Here is a 27,483-nt window from a genome sequence, read left to right as displayed (position 1 = left end):
GCTGTCGGGTGTGAAGGTGTTGCATGCTGGCAAAAGAGTTTCTCCTTATTTGTCAGAATGTTGTGTTTTGGTTCATATAGCTACTCGCTAGCATGATGATATTTCCAGTATTGATGATATGATTGATGATGGATATGAATGTGATGAATAATTTTTAGTATTCATGTTTTCTCCCTATGTGAAAGGTCACCTGCTGCAGCTTCTGGGCAACCTTCAGTATTCTTCACCCACTGAGTTCAGCATTTACTCATACAGAAAAATCCCACTCTAACTCGTTGTTTCACGTTTAAAACAAATGACCACCATTTATCTCTCTATTAGTAAAAAGGGTTTTTCAGTACACTTTGAAAACTTCCTAGAAGGTTTATCTTGTGCAGACGAAATGACTTGTGACCTACACACAGGATGGTGCTATCAGTCTGTAAGATTTCTTATCAAACATACAATAAACCTGCTGTGCATCAATGAATCTAGACCACTAGATGGCCCTGAAGAGTTGATGTTGTATTTTATAGTTAGAAGTTATAGGTAGAGCACACATGCACATGCAAAACAGTTATTCCATAACAAGTTCAACACGACTGTTGCACGTGTCAGGTTAATAAAAGAAATGGTAGACATAGTCTCTCACCTTGCAGAAGAACAAAAATCAACCATTTTCCATGGTTAGTTTAACTAATGTTATACCTTCTTATAGCAACTGTTCTTCTGTTAAAAGTTGTATTTATTTTTTTGTTTTATTATGTTTTTTGTTTTCATTATGAGCTTGAATATAAGCTGAAATCTTCTCTAGGCCTCTGAAAAAGAGTTGACAAAATCCCTAAAAATAAATCAGTTCTTCACTCTTTTTTCTCACAAGTTGCAAAACATGCAGCTCTTGGTACCTTCCCTGACTTGAAGATCTGTCTTCTTCTCGTTTTACTAAGAACTTCTACTTTCCCATAATTGACTTGTATGTCAGGACTGGACAAATGATTTTAAATGTATTATTGTTGGTAAGTAATCTAAGTTTTCAGATTTTGCAACACATTTACACAGAATCTGATGATTTGACGCTGACTCCAAACAAATCCTAAACATAAAATCATTGCAGTTAGTTTTCTGTCTACCCTAAAAACACATTTCTCCTCAATTTTGAGGGGTCTCCCAGGGCTATATTCTGGGTCCCCCTGGTTTACAAAATGCACACTTCCTTGGAACAAACCATGGTAAGACAAATTAATTGATTTTCTTAGCTTATTGGATGATGTGAATTGTATTTCCAGCTAAAGGGCCCCTATCATGTCATGCCCTCCAGAAAGTTCAGAAAAGATGTCCAAAGATGTAATGCCTTTGATAACACCCATTTTAAAAAAAGAAAGTCTGTTTAAATGATAATCCTGTTTTCTTCAGAACCAGCAGCATTTATACTCTCCTGTTTACCTGTCTTTCATTATAATATAATGTTATCTTAAAACCTGGTATGTAAGCTATAGGTCTTTTAATGCTTGTAAAGGAGGGAAGGATCATATCCTTCCTGTTAATATCAAAGATAACTCTCTTGAGGGGTCTGAAATGTATGTGACTTCCTGATGTTTAACATCAAAGTATATGATGTAAGGGTGCTAATCCATTCCAGAAAGTAGCTTTTTGAAGACTTACTTCCTCCTGCCAATCACCACTACTTTGCTCACTGTAATGCATTCAAATAGGGCCTGAAGGAAAATCATTCAGGATAGATTTTACAGGATGTGTACATTTATTTAATAATTCTTAACAAATGAGACAACATAGGAACATAGAAAAAACAATTGAATATTACATACAACAAAGATATAAAAGTTGTTAATGATCTATGAACATTGGGAAATGTACAGTATGTGCAAAAATACAATTGGAATACATCGGTTTTACAGAAAACAAAGCAAAGCATTTACAATATATGGCTAAATGTGATACATATTGATTAAACATGGCTGTCACAAAAATATCGAAAGTATCCTTTTTTTAAGCTGTCTTTCTTAAGTCACCCAACCTTACAGTACTATAGTCCTATAAAAGTACAAATTAAAAATTTGCAGAGTTTTGTTGAGTGCTATTGGAATAAAGTTTTTAGAAAACCTTTTGGAAAATTTGACAGTCTAATGTTTCTTTGTGCAGAGAGTCTGCAAAGCTTATACTCGGTTTCATGCTTCCGCTTTAAGGTTGTGGTTTTCTTTAGGCTGACTGCAAATCTGCTGCAACACATATTGTGAAACTTTATTACAAAGACTGTTAGCTGCCAGAGAACACTTTAACACACTTTAGAGGACTTCAGTGTGAAAGTGGTCATAATGTGCCAATAAAAGTAAATAAAACATTTTTTCATGGTGTTTCCCCTTAATTAATACAAAATAAGTAAAACTTAAGCAATAGTTGCAGTATTACTGATGTTTCCTTTGGCATCATTATCAAGGTTGCTGCGGTGTGTCACTGTTGACAGCTGATATATTTGACACTGTTTTTTTCCTGAGCTATACTGCCAGCAGCAGTTCAAATCTGAGTCATCAGAAATTCACTAGAAATGTAAGGATCTGGAACCACATTTACAATACAGGTATAATTTACATAGAAAAATGCAGCCTAAAGAACGTGTGAACTTATTCATAAGTTGAATAAAATATTTCTTCATTAGTTCATGAAAATATCTGAATGGCTGGTAAAAAAAGCAGAAGATTTTGTTTACCTGTATGTTACTGTACAATATTATAAGGCTAGTAGATCAGACTTGTGTCTCTGACACTGATAAATACCTACATATACCTACAAGACCTGTGGCACTCACCTCGATCCTCTGCAAATGTATTGCAGAGGATCAAAAATCAGGTGGTCAAAAAGGAGGTGGTTGCTGAAGAGCTCAGCACCATAGTTGGCGAGAGCTTGGACCCGCTACAGTTTGCCTACAAGGCAAAACGGGGAGTAGAGGACGCCACCCTAACCCTCCTGGACACAGTGGCAAAGCACCTTGACTTTCCTAACTCATATGTTAGGATTTTATTTATGGACGTATGGAGCTTATGGAGCCAAGTCCAAGGACTACAAGTCAACTCAACCCTGGTTTTATGGATTCAAAACTTACGAAAGGACAGACCACAACATGTTACCGTCTGGTTTTAAGTCAAGTGACATTGTTTTAAAAACTGGGGTACCACAGGGCTGTGTCTTAGCACCAATCCTCTTCTCCATATACACAAATGACATAACCTGTGATGACAATGGACTGACTCTGCTTAAATATGCTGATGACATGGCTCTGGTCAACTTCTACAGAAGCACAATAGACAGCATCCTCTGTCAATGTGTCACCGTGTGGTACGCCAGCTGCACAGCAGAAAACCACAAAGACTTGACTCGGATCGTAAGAACAGCGCAGAGGATCACAGGAGCTGTGCTTCCGGACCTTGATGCTGTGTATGCTGGCCGCCTACAAAGGAGAGCAACTAACGTCAGCAAAGACACAACACGCCTAGGAAACAGACTGTTTGTCCCCCTACCTTCTGGAAAGAGGTATCGCACCATTAGAACCAGTACTAATAGACTGAGGAACAGCTTCTTCCCCCGAGCTGTAGAGTCCATCACACCCCCCCCCCACCCCCACCCCAGAGCTGCTAAGGACTGACTTGAAAAAATGTAGCACTACTGCACTTTAAACATGCTGCAATATGGTTACTCTGTGCAATAACTTATTCCTGTACTTATATTGTGTGCTGTTGTATGTGCCTAACCTGCTGTTTTAATATATTTCAATATATTTTTTATCTTACTTTTTATCTCATAGATTGCTGCTGGGCTGTTTGTCACCAACCAAATTTTGTTGTATCGCATACAATGACAATAAAGTGTCTTATCTTATCTTATCATATCTGGTAGCCTGTCTGACAGATGAGCGTTCCCTATCCTCATACAGACAGCAGGTAAACACCAAACTTACAGAAACTCTTTTATTCCCACTGAAATACGCATTGTAAACAAGCATGGATAAGCAATGTTTTTTAAATGCTGTGCATATGTGTTTTTACCTATTTAGGGTACTTTTAGCTATTTATGACCTGAAAAGAAAATGAAAGAGAAATGTCCTTATTGTCGGCATGACCACACAGAAAATAACAGTAAACACAACTCATATACCTTAAAACCCTCTTTGCCACATTCAACCACTTCACACAGCAGTGCTCCTCTCGTCCATGCTGGTGGTCTGTGAATACACCGATCCATTGATTCGGTCCTGAGGCAGGTACACCTTGATAATCTGACACAGTCTGCAGGGAGCCCTGTTTACTAACCTCACCAAGTGGCTCCTGAACTTCCTCCCAAGAAACACGTAAAGGACTGGGTTCAGGCAGCTGTGGGAGTAAGCAACAGCCTCAGTGACTTGCAGAGCCAATCTGATGGCTTTGCTGCTCTCGCATTCTGTATAGACGTGTAACAGCTCCAGAGCTTTGAATAAGGATGCAACGTTGTAGGGCACCCAGCAGCAGAAGAAAGAAGCCACCACTATAAGAACTATACGGATGGCCTGTTTCTTGGACGACGGGCTGTACAGCAGCCTCCAGATGATCTGTGAGTAGCAAAAACCCATGATGAAGAAAGGGACAAAAAGACCCAAAATGTTCATTTTAAAAAGGCTGAACAATGTCCAGAAGTGATAGTTGGTTGGACTAGAATCATCCGTACTTGTTGGATAGTCAGGGTAGCAGAACTGAGTTTTATTGGAACCATCCTGGAGTTTGAGGTGGATGAGCTCAGGGATAGACGCCAAAATTCCAGCCAACCATGTTACTGCAGCTGCAATCATTCCAAAGGACCTGGTCCGTGCTCTCATTGCATAGACAGCGTGTACTATTGCCAAGTACCTGTCAATGCTCATGAGACTTATGAAAAAGATCCCACAGTAGAAAGCAATGTAGTAAATACCCAGAACCCCTTTACACATATGTTCCCCGAACATCCACTGGTCCCGGGCTTGATGGGCGAGGAAAGGAAGTGAACAAACCAAGAGGAGGTCAGCGACAGCCAGGTTCAGGAGGCACACGTCCGTCATGCTGCGCAGCCGAACACCACAAACAATGACCCAGATGACCAGAGAGTTACCCACAATGCCAAGGATGAAGAAAATGGCGTAGAGGGCAGGAAGAAAAGTGGCGCCATGACGCTCATAAGTACATCTCCCGTAGCCACCCTCTGGATATTCATAGTCGTAGTATTCCGTTGGGAATCCACTGACGTTGTCAGAGACAGATTGTGTTGTAGAGCTGGTGAGAATCACAATGACAAAACCATCAAGGATTAGAACGTTTCAGTATTTCAGACTAGTTAATTCAATCTGCACTTCATAAAGAAACTACACTGTAGCTGTGAGGAGTGCAACACAAAACCTTTCTGAATGTATTATTTTCCCTCAGGTCCAATGCACATCCTATCTGATCCAATCACTAGTGGACAGTTATAAGTACAGATGTTTACACCTGGCGTTGACATGGGTCTCCAAATATTTTTCAGTAACCTCGATTATTAAAAGTTTTGAGCAGACTGCCCCTAAAACATTTCAGAGGCGCTTGTTCAAACATGCACATCACAGCATGAGATTACCCCTGTCGAATGGAGGGGTGAACTCGGGAGGCAATTAATGATCGTTAAAAGAAGCCAAGAAGTCCGACACTGTAACTTAATGTTTGCCCTTGTATCAATGCTACTGTATGTGTACTTCAACACCTTCCCAATATCGAAAAAAAGAGCAGAAAAGAACATACTGGCAAACAGAAAACATAATGAATAGAGATCGCACCGAATGCCTGCATACAGTCTGTGGTTGTGCGCAAGCCACAGGATATTATACAGTGCATATTGTGCGGAAATTGGTTGGTGTTGAGATTCTTAATGTTTGTCTTCAATCCCTGAGCTCAAGGAGGAGCAACATAAACACCTGTGCTTGCTGCGGCAATCAGCCACAGGTGAATCCACTCACCCAAATCAGGTCTCTCATAAAGAGGATGAGTGCCCGTTGCTCATTTTGCTCTCCATCTGACAAGACCTGTTTCCCTCTTTCTTTGCAGAGTGCGTACAAAAGTGAGTTATTGTTTGAGTTTGGTGATTCAGTTTGTTTGTTAAGCCTGTGCAGACTTGACTTATTGTTTAACTGATGCACCATCCTATGTTTAACGATATTGTCATGCTCAGATTTCATTTGTTAACAAGGCAAACAATTAATTGTCATTTACCTTATTTCTTTTGTACAGAAAAAACACTTGACAACCTTGAAACCTTTAATGTCAGTGTTCTGTATTGTATGTCTGGGGATTGTGCTTTACACTTTTTAGCTCATCAGACCGCCTACTGTCTCTTATATTTCTAAATATTTGTCCATGTAAAGCACTTTGTCGCCTATATCTGTGAAAAGCCCTAAGCATACATTTCCAACACCCATGTCCTCGTGTAATCAAGCCTGTTCTCCTCTGGCTATGGGATTTTTCTGAATGAAAAAAATAGCCCATGCCTGGATATATAGAGCATAATTTGTCTTGTTTAAGTCCAAATCCTGTACTAATGTATACATTACATTTGCACACTCATAAACCCTTTTGACACATACGTAAATCTCCTGGAAAACTCCGGAGATTTGGCTACCCGGAGACTTTTAGGCTATGTGTGAACGCAAACAGCTGCATTTTTCTCGCAGACTTTACCCGGAGTTTATCCGGCCAGACCCCTAATATTTTTTCCGCAGAAAATCCGAGTGAGTGATGTCTGAACTCTGCAGATTTCAATTTCAGCCAATGAGAAGAGAGTAACATTTATATACAGTGACTGCCTAAAGTGTCTGCATGTGACCACTACGATCTCCGTGCTCTAATTAAACGTCTGCATTCTGTTTTCTGTTCCTCAGTATGTTGTTCTCCTCTCTTTTGTGGATGTTGTCATTCCATTGGATTACACATAGCATTGATATAAAGACAAATATTCTCATCATAACGTCGTGTAGCGGACTCTGTTGCTTCAGCCACTACTTCCGCGTTGTTTATTTACGTCACGTCTTACGTCAGGGATAGCCCCCGAGCCCCCCCCCCCGGGTAGTCTCCAGCTGTGAGGAGCATATGTGAACGGCTACGTCGGGAGAATCTCTGTCAGGTTCAGTACTTTAATAATAAAGTGCTGGTGCTGTGTTTATTTGCCTGAGAGGCGGCCAGGAAGTTAGTGTTCCTGACTAGTTTCAAATGGTCTAAAGTGGTGGCATCTCCATGCGTCCCAGTTAAGTTTACACCAGCACATAAGACTGTCCACTTGTGATGAAATCACCCGGGACAAATGTTGATACCAGACGACAACAGAACGGAAAGTGGAATGCTCAGCTAGATGCTGATCTAGTAACTAGGTTGGGAGTGAAGAAAAACAACACGTGAAACAGATGGAGAAAGTAAAGCAAAGGCTCAAAACTCAAACAGAGAGGAAGGTGTGATGCTGTAGGTTAGGTCTTACCTTAAGTTGTCTGGAGATGATTTCACACTTAAGCCAAAAACAGCACTTAAAGTGGGGGTGATTGCGGCCATGGTGAACTGCCTGAAAAGTTGGAGAAGTATGACCTCATTTCTAAAAAAAAGAGGAAGAACACACCCTTTTGATGGGTCCAGTTCTTCCTAGAAGCTCATTTTCATTCAGTGACAGAGTTTCAGTATTTCCAAAAAGAGTTTAGATTTTTTTTAAATACCGTCTTGGCAAAAACAACTAGGTCAGACTATGTCTGCGTTTATTAACACATTCCAGACCACAGTGACATTCCATTCCATTTCCAGCATGTGAAATGGAGCAGCAGAAGCTTTTAAAGCATTTAAAGTGTATTTTGAATAGCTGTTGTTCATTTGGTGCCTGAGGAGTTTGAATGTTTTACTCAGAAGCCACAGAGTGCAGAGCAGAAACCTGAGAATTGATTTGGCAACTTGTAGAAAGAGGATCAGGTTTGCTTGTTTCAGATTGAACAGCTCAGATAATGCAATGTACCAATAGAGTAAAGAGTTGTTGTTGTTGCATGATTCAGTATTTAAGGGTTGTATTGACAAAGCTACACTTCATCCAGCAAAGATGTTTCTAATTTAAAGTCTGTTTAAAAGTACAATGCCACAGCTTAAAGTAATTCATCATGTTTTAGTGTTAGTCTGGAACTTGATGACAGTACCTCTGTTTTGAAAAGTATATATAACTATAATATAATTATAATCAAAATAATACATTAAAAAATAATCATAGGTCAATTTCAGTATTTTAAATAATGTTAACTTGAGTCATTTTGATGTAGAATTGTCAGAAAACCCAATGTCAAGGCAATTTGGAAAAGAAAAGTGTTTGTCAGATGAGATTAAATATCTCAAACTGACCCGGGCACATGGCCGCAAATAACAATCATTTTCTTGTTCAAAATCAAAAAAGTTAATTAAATGTTGATTCGATTATTTGTTTCAGCCCTTCTCTTCTGTTGGGTTTATTTAAAGTCAACAGAAGGAACGATTACATAGTCTGCTGACAGTTTAAACTTGAACAGTGTCATGTTTTAAACCACATAAACATGGCTGAGCTTTTCAAATAATAACCCGATAATGTCTAGTGTGACTCAATCAAATCTCCCCTGCAGAAATAAACATGCAAGATATGTCACTAAACAACATTTTCATGTAGCTAATAGTGAAAAATAGAAACTTTACTTGCCAGTACTGGTAACAAGAGAGGTGATAATTCTGAACCAGAGGACGCTAAGGTAGACGGCAAATTGAGAGAATTTATCAGCTGTTCAGCTGACTTGACAGGGCGATGAACACAATACTTGACATACTTGACACTTGTGCACTATATGGTGTTACTAGCATCCCCTAACCCCACCTTGGGTGGGCATGTGGGGTTTCATATGATAGGGGTGTGACTTCCTGTGGAGCTGTCACAAAATTGTGTCTGCTATACACAGAACCGCAAGTCCACATGTGAAAGCTTTTAAAGTTGCAAATGCATCCGACCAGACAACAGGCAACCACAGCTGGAGGACTGCAGAGCTCGGTTTGAAAGTTTGTGTTTTTGATATTGAGAGTAAGTGATGACGCATACATCGGTGCAGTCTTGACTTGTGTGCATGGAAATGTTCTGATGTCAAGCTCATCATGAGTTCTGAGTATTGTTCATCCAGGATATTAGCTTTTTTTATTCACTTGTTGAGTTGGATGCCCAGAATGACCAAAAACATTTATTAATGTGGTAACAACATGATGAGTTCTTGAATGCAGCCTCTCACCTTTCCCCTCCCCCACTCACAAAACAGGTAAGCTTACTTAAGGCAGCTGGATGTCAGGTACGGGCCTCTTGCTCCTGCCTGGCAAGTGCATTTGTGTTTGGTGTTGCTGCTGGGAGGTGCAACCTTGTTTTGATGTGTAGATTGCTGGTTTTAATGTTTAAATGAGATCCTTGTTTGGTTGTTTCTGCAGCTTGACTAGTTGGCCCATGGTCCCTTGTTCCCCCAGATCAATCCTGACTGAAACCCTGTGGTTGTGAGTTAAAGCATTGCTTTTTTATTAATAGTAGTTTTCATTTTAGATTGCTTCAACTGCTGCTGTTTTGCCCTTTGTAGCTTTTGTGCCCCTCTTGTAACAGTTTTGTTGTACACCTTTATTCCTTTAAGTACTTTTGTTTTTGTTCCTTTAAACTTATTGATTTGCCTCTGTTAGTGTAGTTTGGTTCAGTTTGTTCAAATTGTTGCTTTGCTTTTGTAATCCTTTGACTTTGTTTATTAATTGGTAGATGCATCAGTTTATTTAACAATTCTTAAAAAAAGGGGACAACATAAAACGCTGCTGCAGGGTCAAGGAAAAACAACTTAACATCATATACAACAAAGTTATGAAAGTTGTTAAGAATGATCTATGATCATTACAAAATGCATGCAAAAACACAATTGGAACATATCAGTTTACAGAAAAACAAAGAAAAGCATGTACAATATATGGCTCAATATGATACATATTGATTAAACATAGTGTTACGGCCTCCTAGATGTACATTAAGTTTAACCAATGACTCGGAAAAGAGGAGACCAAAACATATAAGAAGGAATGCCACACAATTTAAAATGTATAAACCATGAGCTTTGGTACAATGGAACAAAAGATGGGAAGGTGCCGAGCCAACCACTTAATGGGCCGTCGCTCTCGGCACCTCCCCCTAAACTACCTCCGGTAACCACAAAGCGTATCTATAGAAAATGAAATAATCGAAAATAGGACTACCGGTCTCTCCAGCCCCAAGTGAAATAACAAAACCCAGCAATCTAAACATGCATGGGGGAAAACTAAAACAAGCCTGGTGGGGAGAAAGCAACAGGGAAAATGATTAAACAAGAAAAGAACAAACATGCCACGGCAAAAGTGTGTGTGTGTGTGTGTGTGTGTCTGCCTGCCCTGTCTCTCCCACCTGATCGCAGATTGATTTTTTTTTTTTATGTCCTTTATTAATCCCTGAGGGAAGTTACACTCTGTGATAGGGACATGATTCTCACACATAAAGGCCCGAATCACACGCATGAACGAACAGGATTGCATGCATTGGTAGAGAGATGTCGGAGTCGGGCTACTACAGGCTGCTTAGCAGAGAGCGCACCAGAGCAGGTGGGGGTTCGGTGCCTTGCTCAAGGACACCAGCTACCAGACCAACTTCCAGATTTGGTCCACAACAGGACTTGACCCTCCAGTTCCCAACCCAAGTCCCTATGGACTGAGCTACTGCTGCCCCATCTCAGGTGCACCACAGTTAGAGGGAGGAGGGAGACCAGAAATGCACAGAGGGAGAGAAAAAGGGCCGCATGTAACACATGGCTGTCACAAAAACACCAAAAGTATCCTTTTTTTAATTTTAAAGCTGTCTTTAAGTCACCCAACCTTACAGAGCTATAGTCCTATGAAATTAAAAATTGTCTGGGTTTTTGTCAAATGCTATTGAAGCAACATTTTTTGAAAAACATTTAAAAACTTTGACAGTCTAATGTTTCTTTGTGCAGAGAGTCTGCAAAGCTTATACTCGGTTTCATGCTTCCGCTTTAAGGTTGTGGTTTTCTTTAGGCTGACTGCAAATCTGCTGCAACACATATTGTGAAACTTTATTACAAAGACTGTTAGCTGCCAGAGAACACTTTGACACACTTTAGAGGACTTCAGTGTGAAAGTGGTCATAATGTGCCAATAAAAGTAAATAAAACATTTTTTCATGGTGTTTCCCCTTAATTAATACAAAATAAGTAAAACTTAAGCAATAGTTGCAGTATTACTGATGTTTCCTTTGGCATCATTATCAAGGTTGCTGCGGTGTGTCACTGTTGACAGCTGATATATTTGACACTGTTTTTTTTCCTGAGCTATACTGCCAGCAGCAGTTCAAATCTGAGTCATCAGAAATTCACTAGAAATGTAAGGATCTGGAACCACATTTACAATACAGGTATAATTTACATAGAAAAATGCAGCCTAAAGAACGTGTGAACTTATTCATAAGTTGAATAAAATATTTCTTCATTAGTTCATGAAAATATCTGAATGGCTGGTAAAAAAAGCAGAAGATTTTGTTTACCTGTATGTTACTGTACAATATTATAAGGCTAGTAGATCAGACTTGTGTCTCTGACACTGATAAATACCTACATATACCTCTCTACAAAAATATATTTCTGGCGAGTAATATTTATCTATTCCCTCAACATAAAATGTCACACTAAAAATGTAGATTTACAGCAACCTAAAAACTAATTTTAACTGAACTACAAGTCCTATAATATCCTAAAATAACAAGCTGAGCGTTTAATTTTAACCTAAAGAGAAATGTCCTTATTGTCGGCTTTACCAAACCCTTTTTTCCACATTCAACCACTTCACACAGCAGTACTCCTCGTGCCCATGATGGTGGTCCGTGAATACACCGATTCACTGATTCGGTCCTGAGGCGGGCACACCTTGATAACCTGACACAGTCTGCAGGGAGCCCTGTTTACTAACCTCACCAAGTGCCTCCTGAACTTCTTCCCAAGAAACACATAAAGGACTGGGTTCAGGCAGCTGTGGGAGTAAGCAACAGCCTCAGTGACTTGCAGAGCCAATCTGATGGCTTTGCTGCTCTCGCATTCTGTATAGACGTGTAACAGCTCCAGAGCTTTGAATAAGGATGCAACGTTGTAGGGCACCCAGCAGCAGAAGAAAGAAGCCACCACTATAAGAACTATACGGATGGCCTGTTTCTTGGACGACGGGCTGTACAGCAGCCTCCAGATGATCTGTGAGTAGCAAAAACCCATGATGAAGAAAGGGACAAAAAGACCCAAAATGTTCATTTTAAAAAGGCTGAACAATGTCCAGAAGTGATAGTTGGTTGGACTAGAATCATCCGTACTTGTTGGATATTCAGGGTAGCAGGACTGAGTCGTATTGGAATCAGGCTGGATTTTGAGGTGGATGAGCTCAGGGAAAGAAGCCAAAATTCCAGCCAACCATGTTACTGCAGCTGCAATCATTCCAAAGGACCTGGTCCGTGCTCTCATTGCATTGACAGCGTGTACTATTGCCAAGTACCTGTCAATGCTCATGAGACTTATGAAAAAGATCCCACAGTAGAAAGCAATGTAGTAAATACCCAGAACCCCTTTACACATATGTTCCCCGAACATCCACTGGTCCCGGGCTTGATGGGCGAGGAAAGGAAGTGAACAAACCAAGAGGAGGTCAGCGACAGCCAGGTTCAGGAGGCACACGTCCGTCATGCTGCGCAGCCGAACACCACAAACAATGACCCAGATGACCAGAGAGTTACCCACAATGCCAAGGATGAAGAAAATGGCGTAGAGGGCAGGAAGAAAAGTGGTGCCATGACGCTCATAAGTACATGTCCCGTAGCCATCCTCTGGATAATCATAGTTGTCCGTTCCACTGAAGTTGTCAAGGACAGATTCTGTTGTAGAGCTGGTGAGAATCAGAATGACAAAACCATCAATGATTATTATTATTAATAATAATAATAATAATAATAATAATAACAATAATACTTTTAATTTATAACACTCTACATTTTTGCAAAAAAAATCTCAAAGTACTAAGGGAAAAAATAAAATAAAAACAAATTTTATCAACTAAGCAACTAAGGAAACTAAAAGTACAAGCAGAGGGCTTTGTTAAAAAGGTGGGATTTTAGGGCCCTTTTAAAAGCGTCCGCAGACTGTGGCGCCCTTAGCTGCTCGGGGAGAGCTTTCCACAGACTGGGAGCAATGGAGCAGAAGGCCTGGTCTCCCATGGTGTGGAGTTTAGTCCTGGGGGACTGGAGGAGGTTGGTATTTCCAGAGCGGAGGCTTCGTGTGGAGGACTGTGGGGTGAGGAGGTCTTTGAGTTGGTGGGCTGCATTTCCATTGGTGCACTGGTAGGTGGGAAGGGTGACTTTGTATTGAATCCTGGATGAGATGGGGAGTCAATGTAGTGCCTGAAGGATGGGTTTGATGTGTTTATATTTACGCACTCTCATCAGGATCCTAGCAGCGCTGTTCTGGACATGCTGGAGCTTCTGGAGGCTCTTGCTAGGGATCCCGATGAGGAGTGCGTTGCAGTAGTCCTGCCTGGAGGAGACAAAGGCATGGACGAGTTCCTCAGCATCTGGCAGGGAGAGTGTGGGACAGAGTTTGGCAATGTTTCTGAGGTGGTAGAATGAATTTTTGCACATATGTTTAATGTGGGCTTCAAAGTTCAGTTGAGGGTCCATTTAATGCTGTGATTTGTGACAGTTGGAGGAGAGGTGGATGACTTGGCCATAAAAAAATTATGGTGGATAATGGGGATGACCTGATGTGGTGTGCCAAGTATAATTGCTTCTGTTTTGGAGCTTTGGATTAGACAGTTTCCATTATTTCAGACTAGTTTATTCAATCTGCGCTCTATAAAGAAAAACTTACATCCTTACTGACCCTAACACTAGAGGACAGCTATAAGGGCGCGGTCACACTGGCAATGTTGCCGTACCGTGCTTAAGCACGATTGCACACCTCCTCAAAGTGTGCCATGGCCCATGAAGGGTATTGTGCTTGAGCATGGTACAGATTGTTCACACTGGTCAAACGAACTGGACTTTAGGGGTGAAGCGTGCTTAGGCATGGTACGGATTGCCAGTGTGATCGTGCCCTAAGTATAGATATTCACACCTGTCTTTGAAAATCGGTCTCCAAATATTTTTCAGTGACCGAGTTGCTTGTTCACACATGCACCTCACCGTCGTAGACTATCTCTGTAAAGTGGAGGGGGGGGTTAGCTGCTCCTGTATCTATTTCCATCTCTTATGCAGTGTCAGCTAAATTAAATGTTTCTTTATACAAGTCTTCATCAGTGACTGTCAGGATGCTGAATATTCCCAGCTCAGTGTCCTCATCATATTTTGTGTTTTTCTTTTGTTGTCCTCCGACCTGCGATTTCCCTCCAGCTGCCTGTGTCCTTAAACGACATGCCTTCTTAATGTGTCCAGTCTTGCCACAGTTGTGACATTTTTCCTCTTTAAAATGGCACTCATTTGCTTTGTGATTATTTTCCTTGCACCTGTAGCAGTTTTTATTTCCCTGCTGTGGCCTGACCTTGTGAATGCTGGCTGCTCCGACACTCCCGCCTTCAATACTTCTCAATTGACGTGCTTCTCTGTCTGCCATCTTCATGTTAAGGGCAATCTCAACAGCTTTGCTGAAAGAGAGGTCACTTTCAGAGAGAAGTCTCCTCTGACATGCTTCGTTTTTAATTTCGCTGATGAACCGATCACGTAGTGATGCACCCAGGTTAGCACCGAACTCACAGTTGGTGGCTGGCTGGCCAGGTTTCTGATTACACTTGTTGAAATGAAACCTCTCTGCTACAAGTATTGGCTTTAGATGAGATGAGATGAGATGAGATTCAACTTTATTGTCATTACACATATACAAGTATAGAGTAACGAAATGAGGTTTGGCATCTCACCAGAAGTGCAAATAAGCTGAAAGTGCAAGAGTCTGTGCTATGTACAGTAATTACAAAATTTACAGATGTAGACTAAAAAAAGTGAATTATTAGGTATATCTGGATGGCTGGATTAATGGGATGCAATAAATATAAATAAATGCTATAAATATAAGTGTATTTTTAGGATTATAATATACAGATTAAGGTGCAGTGAGCATGCTATACTAATAATATATAGATTAAGATGCAGTGAGCATGCTATACTAGTTTACAGATAATATAAAGAATATGGACATAACATGAACATACTATAATACAATAATACAGATGGATGAGAGATGTGTGTGTGTGTGTGACCAGGAGGAGTGGTGGGGGGGATGATGGGTGTGAGGTGATATGCAGGGGAAAGGGGGGGGTCAGCAGGGGGCGGAGAGAGAGACAGAGTTCAGAGTTCGGGGGGTAGAGTTCAGTAGAGAGACAGCTCTGGGGAAAAAACTGTTCCTCAGTCTGCTGGTTCTGGTCCGGAGGCTTCTGAAGCGCCTGCCGGAGGGCAGGAGGGTAAACAGTCTGTGGGCAGGGTGGGAGGAGTCTTTAAGAATGCCGTGAGCTCGCCGCAGACAGCGTTTTCTTTGGACATCCTCAATGGCAGGAAGTGGACACCTTGTGATGCGCTGGGCGGTTTTTACCACCCGCTGTAGCGCCTTACGGTCTGCGACAGAGCAGTTTCCGTACCAGACTGAGACACTGCTGGTCAGGATGCTCTCGATCACACAGCGGTAGAAGTTCATCAGTACAGCTGAAGACCGGTGGTGTCTCTTCAGTGTCCTCAGGAAAAAGAGGCATTGATGAGCCTTCTTAACCAGACTGGAGGTGTTAGTGGACCAGGAGAGGTCCTCTGTGATGTGGGTCCCCAGGAACTTGAAGCTGGAGACACGTTCAACAGCCATCCCGTTGATGTGAATGGGGTTGTGCGTGCTTCCTCTTTCTCTCCTAAAGTCCACGATGATCTCCTTCGTCTTGCTGGTGTTGAGGAGCAGGTTGTTGTCAGCACACCAGGTGGCCAGATGCTGTACCTCCTCCCTGTAGGCTGTGTCATCGTTGTTGCTGATGAGGCCAATCACCGCCGTATCGTCCACAAACTTGATGGTGTTGGATCCATGTACAGGTCTGCAGTCGTGGGTGAAGAGGGAGTAAAGGAATGGGCTCAGCACACAGCCCTGTGGTACGCCTGTGTTGAGTGTGATGGTGGTGGAGCAGGTGTGTCCTGACCTAACATACTGGGGTCTGTTGGTCAGAAAGTCCATTATCCAGTGACGGAGGGAGGTGTTGAAGCCCAGGTCTCCGAGTTTAGTGTTTAACTTGGAGGGGATGACAGAGTTGAATGCTGAGCTAAAATCAACAAACAGCATTCGTGCGTATGTGTTGTTATTGTCCAGATGTGTGAGCACAGAGTGCAGCGCAGTGGAAACTGCATCCTCTGTACTCCTATTGCTGCGGTAGGAAAACTGGTATGGGTCCAGTGTGGGTGGGAGGCAGTTTTTCAGGTGTGCTAGGACCAGTCGCTCAAAGCACTTCATTATGATGGGTGTGAGTGCTACAGGGCGGTAGTCATTCAGGCCTGTCGGGCTGGAGTGTTTCGGCACTGGGACAACGGAGGAGGCTTTGAAGCATGCTGGCACAGCTGCTTGGGCGAGGGACAGGTTGAAGATGTCCGTAAAAACCCCAGTGAGCTGCTCCGCACATGCTCTAAGCACGCGCCCGGGGGTGCCGTCTGGACCAGCAGCCTTTCAAGCGTTGATCCGGCTCAGTGCAGCGTGGACGTCTGTGGAGGTGAGTGAGAGGGGCTGGTTGTCTGCAGGAGGTCTGGTCGTGGTCTGCGTCTCCCTGTTGTCTCTATCAAAACGAGCATAAAAGTGATTTAGCTCGTTCAGGAAGGAGACATCTGTGGTTATCGGGGTGGAGTTTCTGGGTTTATAGTCACTGATGGCCTGGATGCCCTGCCACATGCGTCTGGGGTCGGAGTTGAAGTGTTCCTCTACCTTCAGCTTGTGGCAGTGCTTGGCCTTGATGATGCCCCTCCTCAGGTTTGCCCTGGATACGCTGTAGGCCATTGCATCATCTGATCCGAAGGCGGTGTTGCGGGCCTTCAGCAGGAGACGCACCTCCTTGTTCATCCATGGCTTCTGATTTGGGTACATGGTGATCTGCTTCCATGTTGTAACACTGTCGATGGTGGTATTGATATAGTCCAGCACAGAAGAAGTGTAGGTGTCAATGTCTGTGTGAGAGCCCAAGGTAGCCTGAGAAGCAAACATACTCCAGTCTGTGTGATGGAACTTGTCCTGAAGTACAGAGTCTGTCCCCGCTGGCCACACTTTAATCGTTGTTACTGATGGCTTCACACGTTGGATGAGTGGGGAGTACTTGGGGATGAGGAACAAAGAAAGATGGTCTGACTGTCCCAGGTGGGGGAGGGGGGTCGTGGTGTAGGCTCCTGCGATGTTTGTGTAAACATGGTCCAGAGTTTTGTTTCCTCTTGTATTGCAGGAAACATGCAATACAAGAGGAAACAAAACTCTGGACTCTGGCTTTAGCTCAAAATGTCCCTTCAGAATGGCCACTATCTCATTGAATGTTTTGTCTCTAGGCTTATGGGGCTGCACAAGGTTCCTCAAAAGTCTGTACGTAGCTGTGCCCATTACACTTAGTAACGTGGCTACTCGTTTAGCTTTGGCTATGTCATTAGCTTCAAAAAACTGTTCCAGCCGTTCAATGTAAGCTGACCACGGTTCATTTTCTGGCATAAACTCGACGATTCTCCCAATCTGGACCATTGTACTCACTAGTCCCGACACCAGGTGTCTCTCCTTCCATGCAGGAAAATGTAAGTTTTTATCCTCGTTGCCAGTTTATTGTGGTGTATTGATGAAGCGGACACTCATTAAGTTCAGTCATTAACTTGGCTATGTTCACACAACACGCGCTTAATCTCAGAAGAGAGTTGCATTCAGGTGAATCACGTAACACTGTGATTCATAAATAACTATGTGGTCAATATACCACACACCATATGAAGCCTGATGTTCATCTTAAGATTTGGGGTTGAGACTTTCAGTGTTTACGGTGTCTGTAATCAATTTTTATAAGCCTGTCTCAACTAAAATAATGTGTTTCACTACTACTGTAAATTTGGTCTACTTTAAACTACGATGAGCTCTCCTGAGTCAGACGCATTAGTCGAAAGCACCATACATATTTAATGTAAGTGTTCTGTATGAGAACATCTACTCTCTCTTAATTCTCTAAATGTTTTGTCCATAATGGACTTTGTGACTTATGTCTCTGAAAAGCACAAAATAAATAAAAATGTCCAACACCCATGTCCTCGTATAACAAGCCTGTTCTCCATCTGGCCATGGGATTGTCATGTATGGAAAAAAATAACCCCTGCTCCAATATAGAGCATGATTTGTCTTGTTTAAGGTCCAAATCCTGTACTAATGTATACATTACTTTTGCACACTCTTAGAGTAACATATAACAAAAAAAGCTCAAAGATTTTCACGAGACAAAGCAGAACAGTATCAAACCAGACAACATCAAACTGGACATTGCCCAGGGTTTGAAACATGGGCAGCTTGCAATATGTCCCATATATAGTATATGAATACTTGTGTCCCTGACTGCCTTCAAATGGTCTAAAGTGGTGGCATCTTCATGCGTCCCATTTAAGTTTACACCAGCGCGTAAGACTGTCCACTTGTGATGAAATCACCCGGGACAAATGTTGATACCAGACGTAAACAGGGCCAAAGATTGATTAAACTGTAAAACAAAATATGAAGCAGCAGGACTAATGCATGACCGCAAATGACATGTTCTGAAAAATAGCAGAACGGAAAGTGGAATGCTCAACTAGATGCTGATCTAGTAACTAGGTCGGGAGTGAAGAAAAACAACACGTGAAACAGATGGAGAAAGTAAAGCAAAGGCTCAAAACTCAAACAGAGAGGAAGGTGTGATGCTGTAGGTTAGGTCTTACCTTAAGTTGTCTGGAGATGATTTCACACTTAAGCCAAAAACAGCACTTAAAGTGGGGGTGATTGCAGCCATGGTGAACTGCCTGAAAAGTTGGAGAAGTATGACCTCATGTCTAAAAAAAAAAGAGGAAGAAGAATCTGCACACACTCTTAGATGGGCACAGCTCTTCCTAAAAGCTCTCAGTGACACAGTGAATAACAGTTTTTCGGTTTTGCTAAATACTGTTTTGGCAAAAATTTTAAATTAATTTTATTAACACATTCCAGACCACAGTGACATTCCATCACATTTACAGCATGTGAAATGGTGCAGCAGAAGCTTTTAAAGTGCATTTTGAATATTTTACTCAGAAGCCACAGAGTGCAGATCAGAAACCTGAGAAATGATTTGGCAACTTGTAGAAAGAGGATCAGGTTTGCTTGTTTCAGATTGAACAAGTCAGATAATGCAATGTACCAATAGAGTAAAGAGTTGTTGTTGTTGCATGATTCAGTGCTAAAGAGTTGTATTGACAAAGCTACATTTCATCCAGCGACGAAGACGTTTTTGATTTTAAGAATGTCTAAAAGAACAATTCCACAGTTTAAAGTGTGTCCCATTCTGCTGACTGCCTTAACTTCAACAGTGTTATGTTTTACACCTCACAACCACGGCTGAGCCTTTTGTACTAGCTGGAAAAATAATAATCTGTGTCTAGAATGAGTCAATCAGTTCTCCCCTCTCGTGTGTTTATAAGATATGTCACTAAACAACATTTTCATGTAGCTAATAGTGAAAAATAGAAACTTTACTTGCCAGTACTGGTAACAAGAGAGGTGATAATTCTGAACCAGAGGACGCTAAGGTAGACGGCAAATTGAGAGAATTTATGAGCTGTGCAGCCAACTTGACAGGGTGATAAACACAATACTGCCCGCCAGGCAGGCAACCACAGCTGGAGGACTGCAGAGCTCTCTTTGTATGCAAGTGTGGGTTTTGATTATCAAGAGGAAGTGAGTGTGGTAGAATTTTAATCATTATGCTTATTTCCTGTTATCTGATGTCAGTCAGACCTGATAGAGTTCAGCTGTGAGTAGAAAGCAAGGACAGCTTAGTGTGTCAAGGGTCTTCCACTTTAACTAAATGTTGTTTGGTAGTGTCTGTTCCAAATTGTCCAAGACATGACAGACTAGTTTAGGTGGTGTAACCCAGGTTAATTGAAATTGACTTTTTTTTTTGTTTTGAGAGGGGAGTGACCTCAGTGAACCTCCATAAATTATGATTAATCGTTTTTCATTTTATTTTGTATTTATTTATTTATTTCCCTATTTTTTTCTTAACATTCCATAATCTCACTTGAACGCCGCTAAAATCTATCAACCAATCAGAGCTCAACCCACTTATTATAAACATCCGGTTCACGAGGTAACTTCCTATCATCTCATCTCATGCTTGCACAACACGATAGAGTTGTTTGGTTGCCCAAGACGGGACAACGGGTACATGAATTTGTAAACAGCCGTGAGTTTGTATATTGGGTTTAATGTTAGATTGTTGAGTGATTAATGTCTTTGTTTATTTTTTCCTGCGGGAAATTTGTATGCAGAATCCCCTAAATCCCTAATTTAAGCCACGGCCGTGTACAGGGCCTTGTCACTAATAAACTAAACATGTATTTATTTTTTATTGATTACACTGTGGGATTTCAAACGTTAATCCCATGGTTAATCCAGTTTTGTTGAAGTGTAAGTAGATGATTGATTAATTTCATCCAATTCAGTGTTTCCCCTAGGTTTACAGTGTTGGGGGGGGGGGGGGGGACACGCCGACACGAGGAATCTTGGTGTTCATGCGTTACTTTAAATGACAGCTGTCGTTTTCTATCCTTTAAATGACTTCTATCTGGATTAGGAAAGAGGACATTTATCTTGTTTGTGTTTGAACTTGAAGGCCTCTATTGTTTTGTTATATTGAAAGTATTTTTGTGAAATACAGTTATTAATATTTAAACTTACCTGTGTTTGGTCTTTGTGGATATACACACACCTGAGCTCCAAGAGACCTACCTTATTTCTTCTTTAGTTAAACCTGGCTTAAATGCTTATTTAAAATTAGCCCACATGCTACATCAATAATGTCTTTTTTATATGTTGCAAAGCATTGGGAGAGTTTGGCAGAATTGGCATAGCAGGGACACAGCATCAGATGTGCTTTGTTACTCCATCTCTCTGCACCTGAGTATTATTGTATGTATAAACTTTCTTCAACTTAAGCCACATGAGTCTCCTGAATCATATCTTTGTGTGAAGTCTTCAAGTCCCAACAGTGATGGTGCATTGGTACAGACTTGACTTAAAAGACTTTCAAAAGCACAGTATTTCAGCAAAGTTTTATTTTTGTGCATGAAAATGTTCTTATGTTAAGCACATAATGAATTCTGACTTCTGCTTTTCCAGGATATTAGATTGTTTTATTCACTTGTTGAGTTGGATGCCCAGAATGACCAAAAACACTTATTGACTTGGTAGGAGATCTGCTGTTATGACTGAAGGATCCAAGTTTCCTAGAACGATTCCTTGAGGTACACCTCAAGCTCAAGTGTGGTGATTGGGTGATCTGTGAAGGTGCTACTCTTGTGACATTTCATACACACACACACACACACACACACACACACACACACACACACACACACAAACGTTTTAAAAGCATAGCTCAAAGGTAAAATGTGTTTTTACCTGTCAAATAAAAGAGAATGAAGGAAAGAATGAACTTTGATTTGTTTAGTTTATTTTGCACCAATAAAACAACAGTTAAAATTCTAAAATGATTGATTACATGTTTTATACAATTGTATGAACTTTCAATATAAAGTATTATCTTTTCTTACTTGGAATATTCAAAAATTCATCACAGTTCTATGAAGCACCACATACACACACTTGCACATAACAACTCAAGAAAAGCTATGCGTGTTTATATTTGCTAAAACTCTGATCTCACAGGTGTGTTCGATGTCTCTTTCTCTGTGGTGTCTCTGATGCTTGATGTGACCCATCTGTGGTGACTCAACCCAAGGCACCTTGTAAGAACACCGCTCAGGGACTTTCTAAACTTCTCCCCTACAAAGGCGTATATGATCGGGTTGACACAGCAATGGCACAGAGCAATGATCTCAGCGAAGAGCGTGGCCTTGTCGATAGTTGTCGATGCTTCGCAGGTGGTGATGACGTTGAATAGCTGCAGCGTCTGAAGGAAAACTGTGACATTGTAAGGGACCCAGCACACTATAAACACACACACTATGGTCAATATCAGCCTCACAGCTTTGTCCTTTTTGGAGTTCCTGGACTTGGATAGCACAACAAGGATTTTGACATAACAGAAGATCATGATGGGGAGGCAAACAAAGAGGCCCACTGTGTTCTCGCTGAAGTTTCGCTGCATCTTCCAGAAAATCTGCCAGTCTTCTGGGTACAGTGGCTGGCAATGAGAGCTGTTGTCATGTTCATATATTTCCAAGGAGGCAAACACCACCTGAGGGACTACCATGAGGATGGAAATAATCCAGATAACGATGCTGGCGGTGATGCCGCAGCGAAGTGTCCGGGCTCGCATGGCTGAAACTGCATGGACGATGGCTAGGTAGCGATCCAAACTCATTAGGGTCACAAACATAGTCCCACTGTAGAAACCCAGCTGTTCAGAGGGTCAGAGGAAATACAAGGTCAGGACATGAAGTGACATTGTTGTTAGGTTTTGACCTCAGTGATCCCCATTAGTTGTTTTGTGTTGTAACTATCGTGTAACAAAAAAAGAATGAAGCTCTACCTGATAAATTCCTGTCATCAGTTTGCATGATGCAAGGTTCTTGGAGTTGTAGGCCCAGTGTGGCAGGGATACAGCCAGTATGAGGTCAGACAGAGCGAGACTGAGGAGGCATATATCAGTCATACTCTTCAGCTTTATGTACCGGAGGAGAACCCAGATAAGTGTGCTGTTGCCTATGAATTCAATGGAACGATGGAAAAGCTGCTTAATGCAAAGGTTCATGAAAAGTTCAAAGAAGGTTACATTGTGTTCAAGATGCTGGTCTTTAAGGACATACCTAGTAGACCCAGACAAAACAGAGAGTAGCAAAGAATCAGCATGGCTCTGTCAGGCAACTCTGGAGAGGCATCCTGATCACAGCTGTTGGCGTTATAGTCATATATTTGGTCGTACGTCGACGTCTCGTACTCTGATAAGTTCATACTGCTGTGGAAAAAACAGAATATGGAGTCATTGCTTTTTAATTGAGACAACATATTGCAAAGTAGTTATAAATCAGACACAGTAATGTCATGCATGGTCAATTCTGTCATCAAGGGGAAGGGCCCAAATGCAGATATTGTTTAAAGGATGAGTCGAGTGATTAGGTGAGATCTTGATAAACAAAATTTAAATAGCTGACAGGCAAGCAGGCAGGTTCTAACCAGGTGCCTAATCAGAATCAGAATGAGAAATACTTTCTTAATCCCAGAGGGAAATTCGGTTGTTACAGTTGCTCCAAAATATACAATATAGCAGTAGAAATATAGTAATAAAAATATTAATCAAATCGAATAGGAATATAAGTAAGGTTTCAATAATAGGTACAATAAATATTTACACGAATAAGAGTAAAGTGGAATATATACACACATTTTCAAGATTATTTTCAAGATTTATTATATTTCTATATAATATTATATAATTATGTGTATATATATTAGCTATATTTATTGATTTGCAAGATAATGCAAGTTGTAGAGTATAAAATGGGTTTCTGAGGTTTGGTAAAGAAGGTGTTAAACAACAATGCAGTGCCATCACAGTGGCTGGGTGTGGAAGTTTAGTGACTCAGTCTAGAGCAGTGTTTCTCAAATGGGGCTACGCGTACCCCTAGGGGTACGTGGGAGTACAGCAGGGGGTAGGACAAATGTCATAAAGAAAAGTTGCATCACAGCAAACTAGTGGTGTGCGAAATAACAATCTTGGATCGTGAAGGATTTAAACATGTTGAAAATCTGCCGATGTGTTCATTTTATCATGCTGCAGTTGAAGCTCCTGCACAGACGCGTCTCCCTCCTCCCCTTCTGCTCGGCAGCGCAACATAAACGGAACTTAAGAGTTAGACCGTAAAAAGAACTCCATCCCGGTCACATGTAACTGTTTGAGATATTTCCAAACCGACAGGATGCCATAAACATTTATCTGAAGAGTTTACAAAGTTAAGGTTTGTTCTTCGGGCAGCGACATGACGAACCCTTAACGAGCCGGAGAGACGTGAACAGTCTGCGGAGAGTCAGACAGGAAGTCTGTGATGGGAGATGTAGTTCAAGTTCATTGAAGCCATTTCAACAACAGTTGATAGTAATTTGTCTTGTAATCCCGATATTTAAACTGATGCTGCCGGTGTTTTCTGCTCTCTCTTAGTTTTTAAAGTTATTAACAAGCCTCACCACTCGAAGCTCACCTGTTGTGATAACGGGAACGAGAATGAAACGGAGGGAGGCGATAATATCAGCGAGGTCTGGACCTTGATTGTTAAAAAAATGTTTTTGAACAGTCACCTACAAACATTTATTTCCATGAATTAGTATCTATGTATGCTGCTTGAAGTGATGTCAGTCAGCAGCTCTTTCTCCTCTCGTTCAGTGTGCAGCAGGCAGGTGAAAGTCAGTAACCATGGTGACTGTCTGTCCGTCAATCAACGATGTCCCGCCCCCTCCGTGAATACAACTCTTAATTCAGTAAAACTTACTTTGACCATGTGTCACAGAATGAACACATTTTGGATTATGTTTGAAGTCTACATGTTTTAATAAAAAGGTACCTGATGAACCCTAACATAGATTTAAAGACACAAAAGAGGACACAATACTAAATCATTCATTTAAAGTGGTGCATAAAAGCCTACAGTTGTACATAGAAATTTGTCAGAATGCAGGGAAAGACATTTCTGGTGTAAAAAATGTTCTGTGAAGATGTCCAGCCCCCCCAACAAAGACAGTTTTAAATAGACTAAACTTATAAGCACAGTATTTGTGCACTTAAAAACATTATACAGGGAAATAAGTTTGGTTAAACTGGTTAGTAACTTGCAAAATCTTTCTTTAAGATCAGTATGGAAAAAAAATGTGATAGTGATATGATATTTAACACATTTTTATGGGATTTATCTCCACGTATTCTGTTCCTCCCGAAGCACTGTTTGTCTTTTGCGGGATGACATAAGCCAACAGTTTTATGAAGACCACATACATTTGTTTAGTAATGTGCTTTTTCCAAATGATTTCCTGAAAAATGTCTTTGGTGGGATAGCAGGGTACTTGGCTGAAAAAAAATCTGAAAGGGGGTACATAAGCCCAAAATGTTTGAGAAGCCCTGGTCTAGAGAATGATTAAGAATTGGTTGTAGGAAGTGGGAATGAGGATGTAGAGAGGGACAGAGATGAACAATGAGGTGAATGGTGCAAAACACCACAAAGACACAATAAAGTAAAAATAAAAAATAAAGTGTTTCTTGACGCAAGACTCAGGGACAGATGACATAACACTACAACAATGTTCATTTACCAGAATAACCATCTATCAAATCTAAACAGCAATAAAGGTAATCATATAAATCAAATAAGTTTGTATACTGTGCTCCATCCAACATTTTTCAGTATCTTATTTTACAACTAACAAAGTGTGTAACAATTGCTGTAACCTGGCTGGCGTGCCTTACCCAATCAAGACAAAAGTGGTTTTCCAGACAAAAAGGATAACTTTGGTTCTGAGCCCTATGAAATACATCAAGATGTGGTTGCACGGCCTTAAGTTACCATCTAAGTACTGCAAATTGATCTTCTCTTTAAAGATTCTCAGTCATGGTAAATCATGGTAAAAAAAATAAAAGATGTATCCGTAAGGCAACTACATTTGGTTAAAGTTCTTCAAGAAATGTCAGAACAGTTCCAAACTAGCAGCAGGGTGAGAGGTGAAGCATCTTCACAGACTTCAACCAAGTTTATTTGTCTTTTGGATTAACTTTGAAACAAGTTCTATTTTATTTTATCTCACATTCAATCCAACAAATAGTTGATTAGTTATAACGGTTAAGTATGGCTTTTTTTGTTGTTGTTGTTTTCAGAGCTAACTTTCCTTTGTTCCATGAATCCCCACTCATACTGATATCTTCCAAAAAAAGGGTTTAATTATCATTCTGAGAAAAAACAACAAGGTTTTATCCAAATAAAAAGGAATCCTGCTTTTACCAAATAAGAGACACGTTTACATTCTTGCTCTGATTAAAATGTACAAATGAATGTTCCATTACTTACTTTATAAGCAATGACAACTTTTGATTTCCAGGTCTTTGATCTTGTGATGTTCAGGAAAAAAATCTCTTCTAAGTGTTAGAATAAAAAATCAGAGCCTAAAGAAACAGATGAAGAAGATTACATGTTTGTCCTCTTCACATAGTATAGTAGGCACAATGTACCACTCCATTGCATATGTCTGATAGAGCTACACTAAACAGAGATACCACTTTAAATGAAAAGAGGAAAAGAAACCACTTGTTTGTGTGAGGGATTTTAGAGATATTGCTGGAATTCCCTGCCCTTTAAGTTGAAACTTTCCATATATAATCATGAATAAGTGACTCATGCCTGAAAGGCTTCTGTGACAAACTTAAGTTTAACTTTTGTTTCTTGAAAAACAATTTTCCTAATCTAAGAAAAAAAAGAACAGTGGTGATAATTACAACACTATTGGATTGAACTCATTGCTTTTCTCTCTCCTAGTGTACTGTGAAGTCATTGATAAAACAAATGGTCTATGCAACAAGCATCAGTGGTGTAGATGCAAATATTTGACACCCGCATTCTTTTAATATCCACCAACTTCCTCCTAGGCTGTCCATAATCAAAAAGATGTGATCTCCATCAAACCACATCTCAAACTTTCTCTCAATATCGTCACCTGCAGAACCACCTGCTGTGACACCAATGCAGACCCTCACTTCCTGTGGCTCACACACACACACAAACACACACGCACACGACACATCGTGGTTATAGCTGTAGGATGAAAGAAAGACGCAAAACATCGAGTAAAACAACATGAGAAACATTCCAGTTTAAAATAAAACAGGTTACCTCCTGTCCACCTGTCTTCTGAATCACTGCTCCTGTGGTGCATCAAACTTGTTTTGTAATTTAGTCAGCTTCCCTTGCTCTCTTTTTGTCTCAAATCCTGTTGAAGGGCTCATTTCTGGTAAGGTGAACTCTGCGTTTTGTTGTTTCCTCCGCCTTGTGTTAAACCTGTACAGAGGTGTCGGTGCGTTTTCAGAGAAATGTTCATTTATGTGCGAACGTGGCAGGAAATGAGCACGAAGGGGAATTGCATTTTAATAAGGAGCTGTTCTGTTTTTCTGTGTGCTCTACAAACACACCGTTAAGTGATAT

General features: G+C 40.9%; 3 protein-coding genes across 8 annotated transcripts; all 3 read right to left on the bottom strand.

The window, feature by feature from the left end:
• Positions 1-1,715: 1,715 nt before the first annotated feature.
• On the bottom strand, positions 1,716-8,872 carry LOC110001683 (C-C chemokine receptor type 5-like). Of its 2 annotated transcripts, XM_065958134.1 has the most exons (3): positions 8,709-8,872; positions 7,492-7,568; positions 1,716-5,270 (listed from the first exon to the last, which is right to left on the bottom strand). In XM_065958134.1, exons 2-3 carry the CDS (start codon positions 7,560-7,562, stop codon positions 4,178-4,180), a joined length of 1,164 nt encoding a protein of 387 aa, XP_065814206.1. In that variant the 5' UTR covers positions 7,563-7,568; positions 8,709-8,872; the 3' UTR covers positions 1,716-4,177. The 2 variants fall into 2 exon arrangements, with proteins under 2 accessions (XP_065814206.1, XP_020512840.3); XM_020657184.3 differs by lacking the exon at positions 8,709-8,872 and having other exon boundaries at positions 7,492-8,691.
• Positions 8,873-9,850: 978 nt separating this feature from the next.
• On the bottom strand, positions 9,851-20,020 carry LOC110001686 (C-C chemokine receptor type 5-like). Of its 2 annotated transcripts, XM_065958135.1 has the most exons (3): positions 19,820-20,020; positions 19,030-19,106; positions 9,851-12,986 (listed from the first exon to the last, which is right to left on the bottom strand). In XM_065958135.1, the coding sequence occupies exons 2-3, from the start codon at positions 19,098-19,100 to the stop codon at positions 11,906-11,908; spliced, it is 1,152 nt and encodes a 383-aa protein (XP_065814207.1). In that variant the 5' UTR covers positions 19,101-19,106; positions 19,820-20,020; the 3' UTR covers positions 9,851-11,905. The 2 variants fall into 2 exon arrangements, with proteins under 2 accessions (XP_065814207.1, XP_020512844.1); XM_020657188.3 differs by having other exon boundaries at positions 19,030-20,020.
• A 1,755-nt stretch (positions 20,021-21,775) lies between these two features.
• si:cabz01093077.1 (C-C chemokine receptor type 2) lies at positions 21,776-27,375 on the bottom strand. 4 transcript variants are annotated; one of them, XM_029281976.2, is made up of 5 exons: positions 27,175-27,375; positions 26,356-26,450; positions 23,116-23,264; positions 22,839-23,011; positions 21,776-22,706 (listed from the first exon to the last, which is right to left on the bottom strand). In XM_029281976.2, exons 3-5 carry the CDS (start codon positions 23,258-23,260, stop codon positions 21,993-21,995), a joined length of 1,032 nt encoding a protein of 343 aa, XP_029137809.1. In that variant the 5' UTR covers positions 23,261-23,264; positions 26,356-26,450; positions 27,175-27,375; the 3' UTR covers positions 21,776-21,992. The 4 variants fall into 4 exon arrangements, with proteins under 4 accessions (XP_029137809.1, XP_020512834.1, XP_020512837.1 ...); XM_020657178.3 differs by lacking the exon at positions 26,356-26,450; XM_020657181.3 differs by lacking the exon at positions 26,356-26,450 and having other exon boundaries at positions 23,116-23,261.
• Between the last annotated feature and the right edge of the window lie 108 nt (positions 27,376-27,483).

The sequence above is a fragment of the Labrus bergylta genome, chromosome 8 (genome assembly GCF_963930695.1).
Source record: "Labrus bergylta chromosome 8, fLabBer1.1, whole genome shotgun sequence".
NCBI lineage: Eukaryota > Metazoa > Chordata > Actinopteri > Labriformes > Labridae > Labrus > Labrus bergylta.
The sequence above is the reverse complement of the archived record's forward strand: the minus strand, read 5'-3'. Positions and strand labels throughout refer to the sequence as shown.

Excerpts from the sequence above, each read along its gene's own strand:
- LOC110001686 (XM_020657188.3), bottom strand. The coding sequence starts at position 19,100 with ATGGCTGCAATCACCCCCACTTTAAGTGCTGTTTTTGGCTTAAGTGTG. Across the intron at positions 12,987-19,029 it reads TCATCTCCAGACAACTTAAG|CTCTACAACAGAATCTGTCC; the intron begins GTAAGACCTAAC and ends GATTCTCACCAG.
- si:cabz01093077.1 (XM_020657177.3), bottom strand. The coding sequence starts at position 23,314 with ATGTTGTCTCAATTAAAAAGCAATGACTCCATATTCTGTTTTTTCCAC. Across the intron at positions 23,012-23,115 it reads GTTTTGTCTGGGTCTACTAG|GCAACAGCACACTTATCTGG; the intron begins GTATGTCCTTAA and ends TTGAATTCATAG. Across the intron at positions 22,707-22,838 it reads TGATGACAGGAATTTATCAG|CTGGGTTTCTACAGTGGGAC; the intron begins GTAGAGCTTCAT and ends CCCTCTGAACAG.
- LOC110001683 (XM_065958134.1), bottom strand. The coding sequence starts at position 7,562 with ATGGCCGCAATCACCCCCACTTTAAGTGCTGTTTTTGGCTTAAGTGTG. Across the intron at positions 5,271-7,491 it reads TCATCTCCAGACAACTTAAG|CTCTACAACACAATCTGTCT; the intron begins GTAAGACCTAAC and ends GATTCTCACCAG.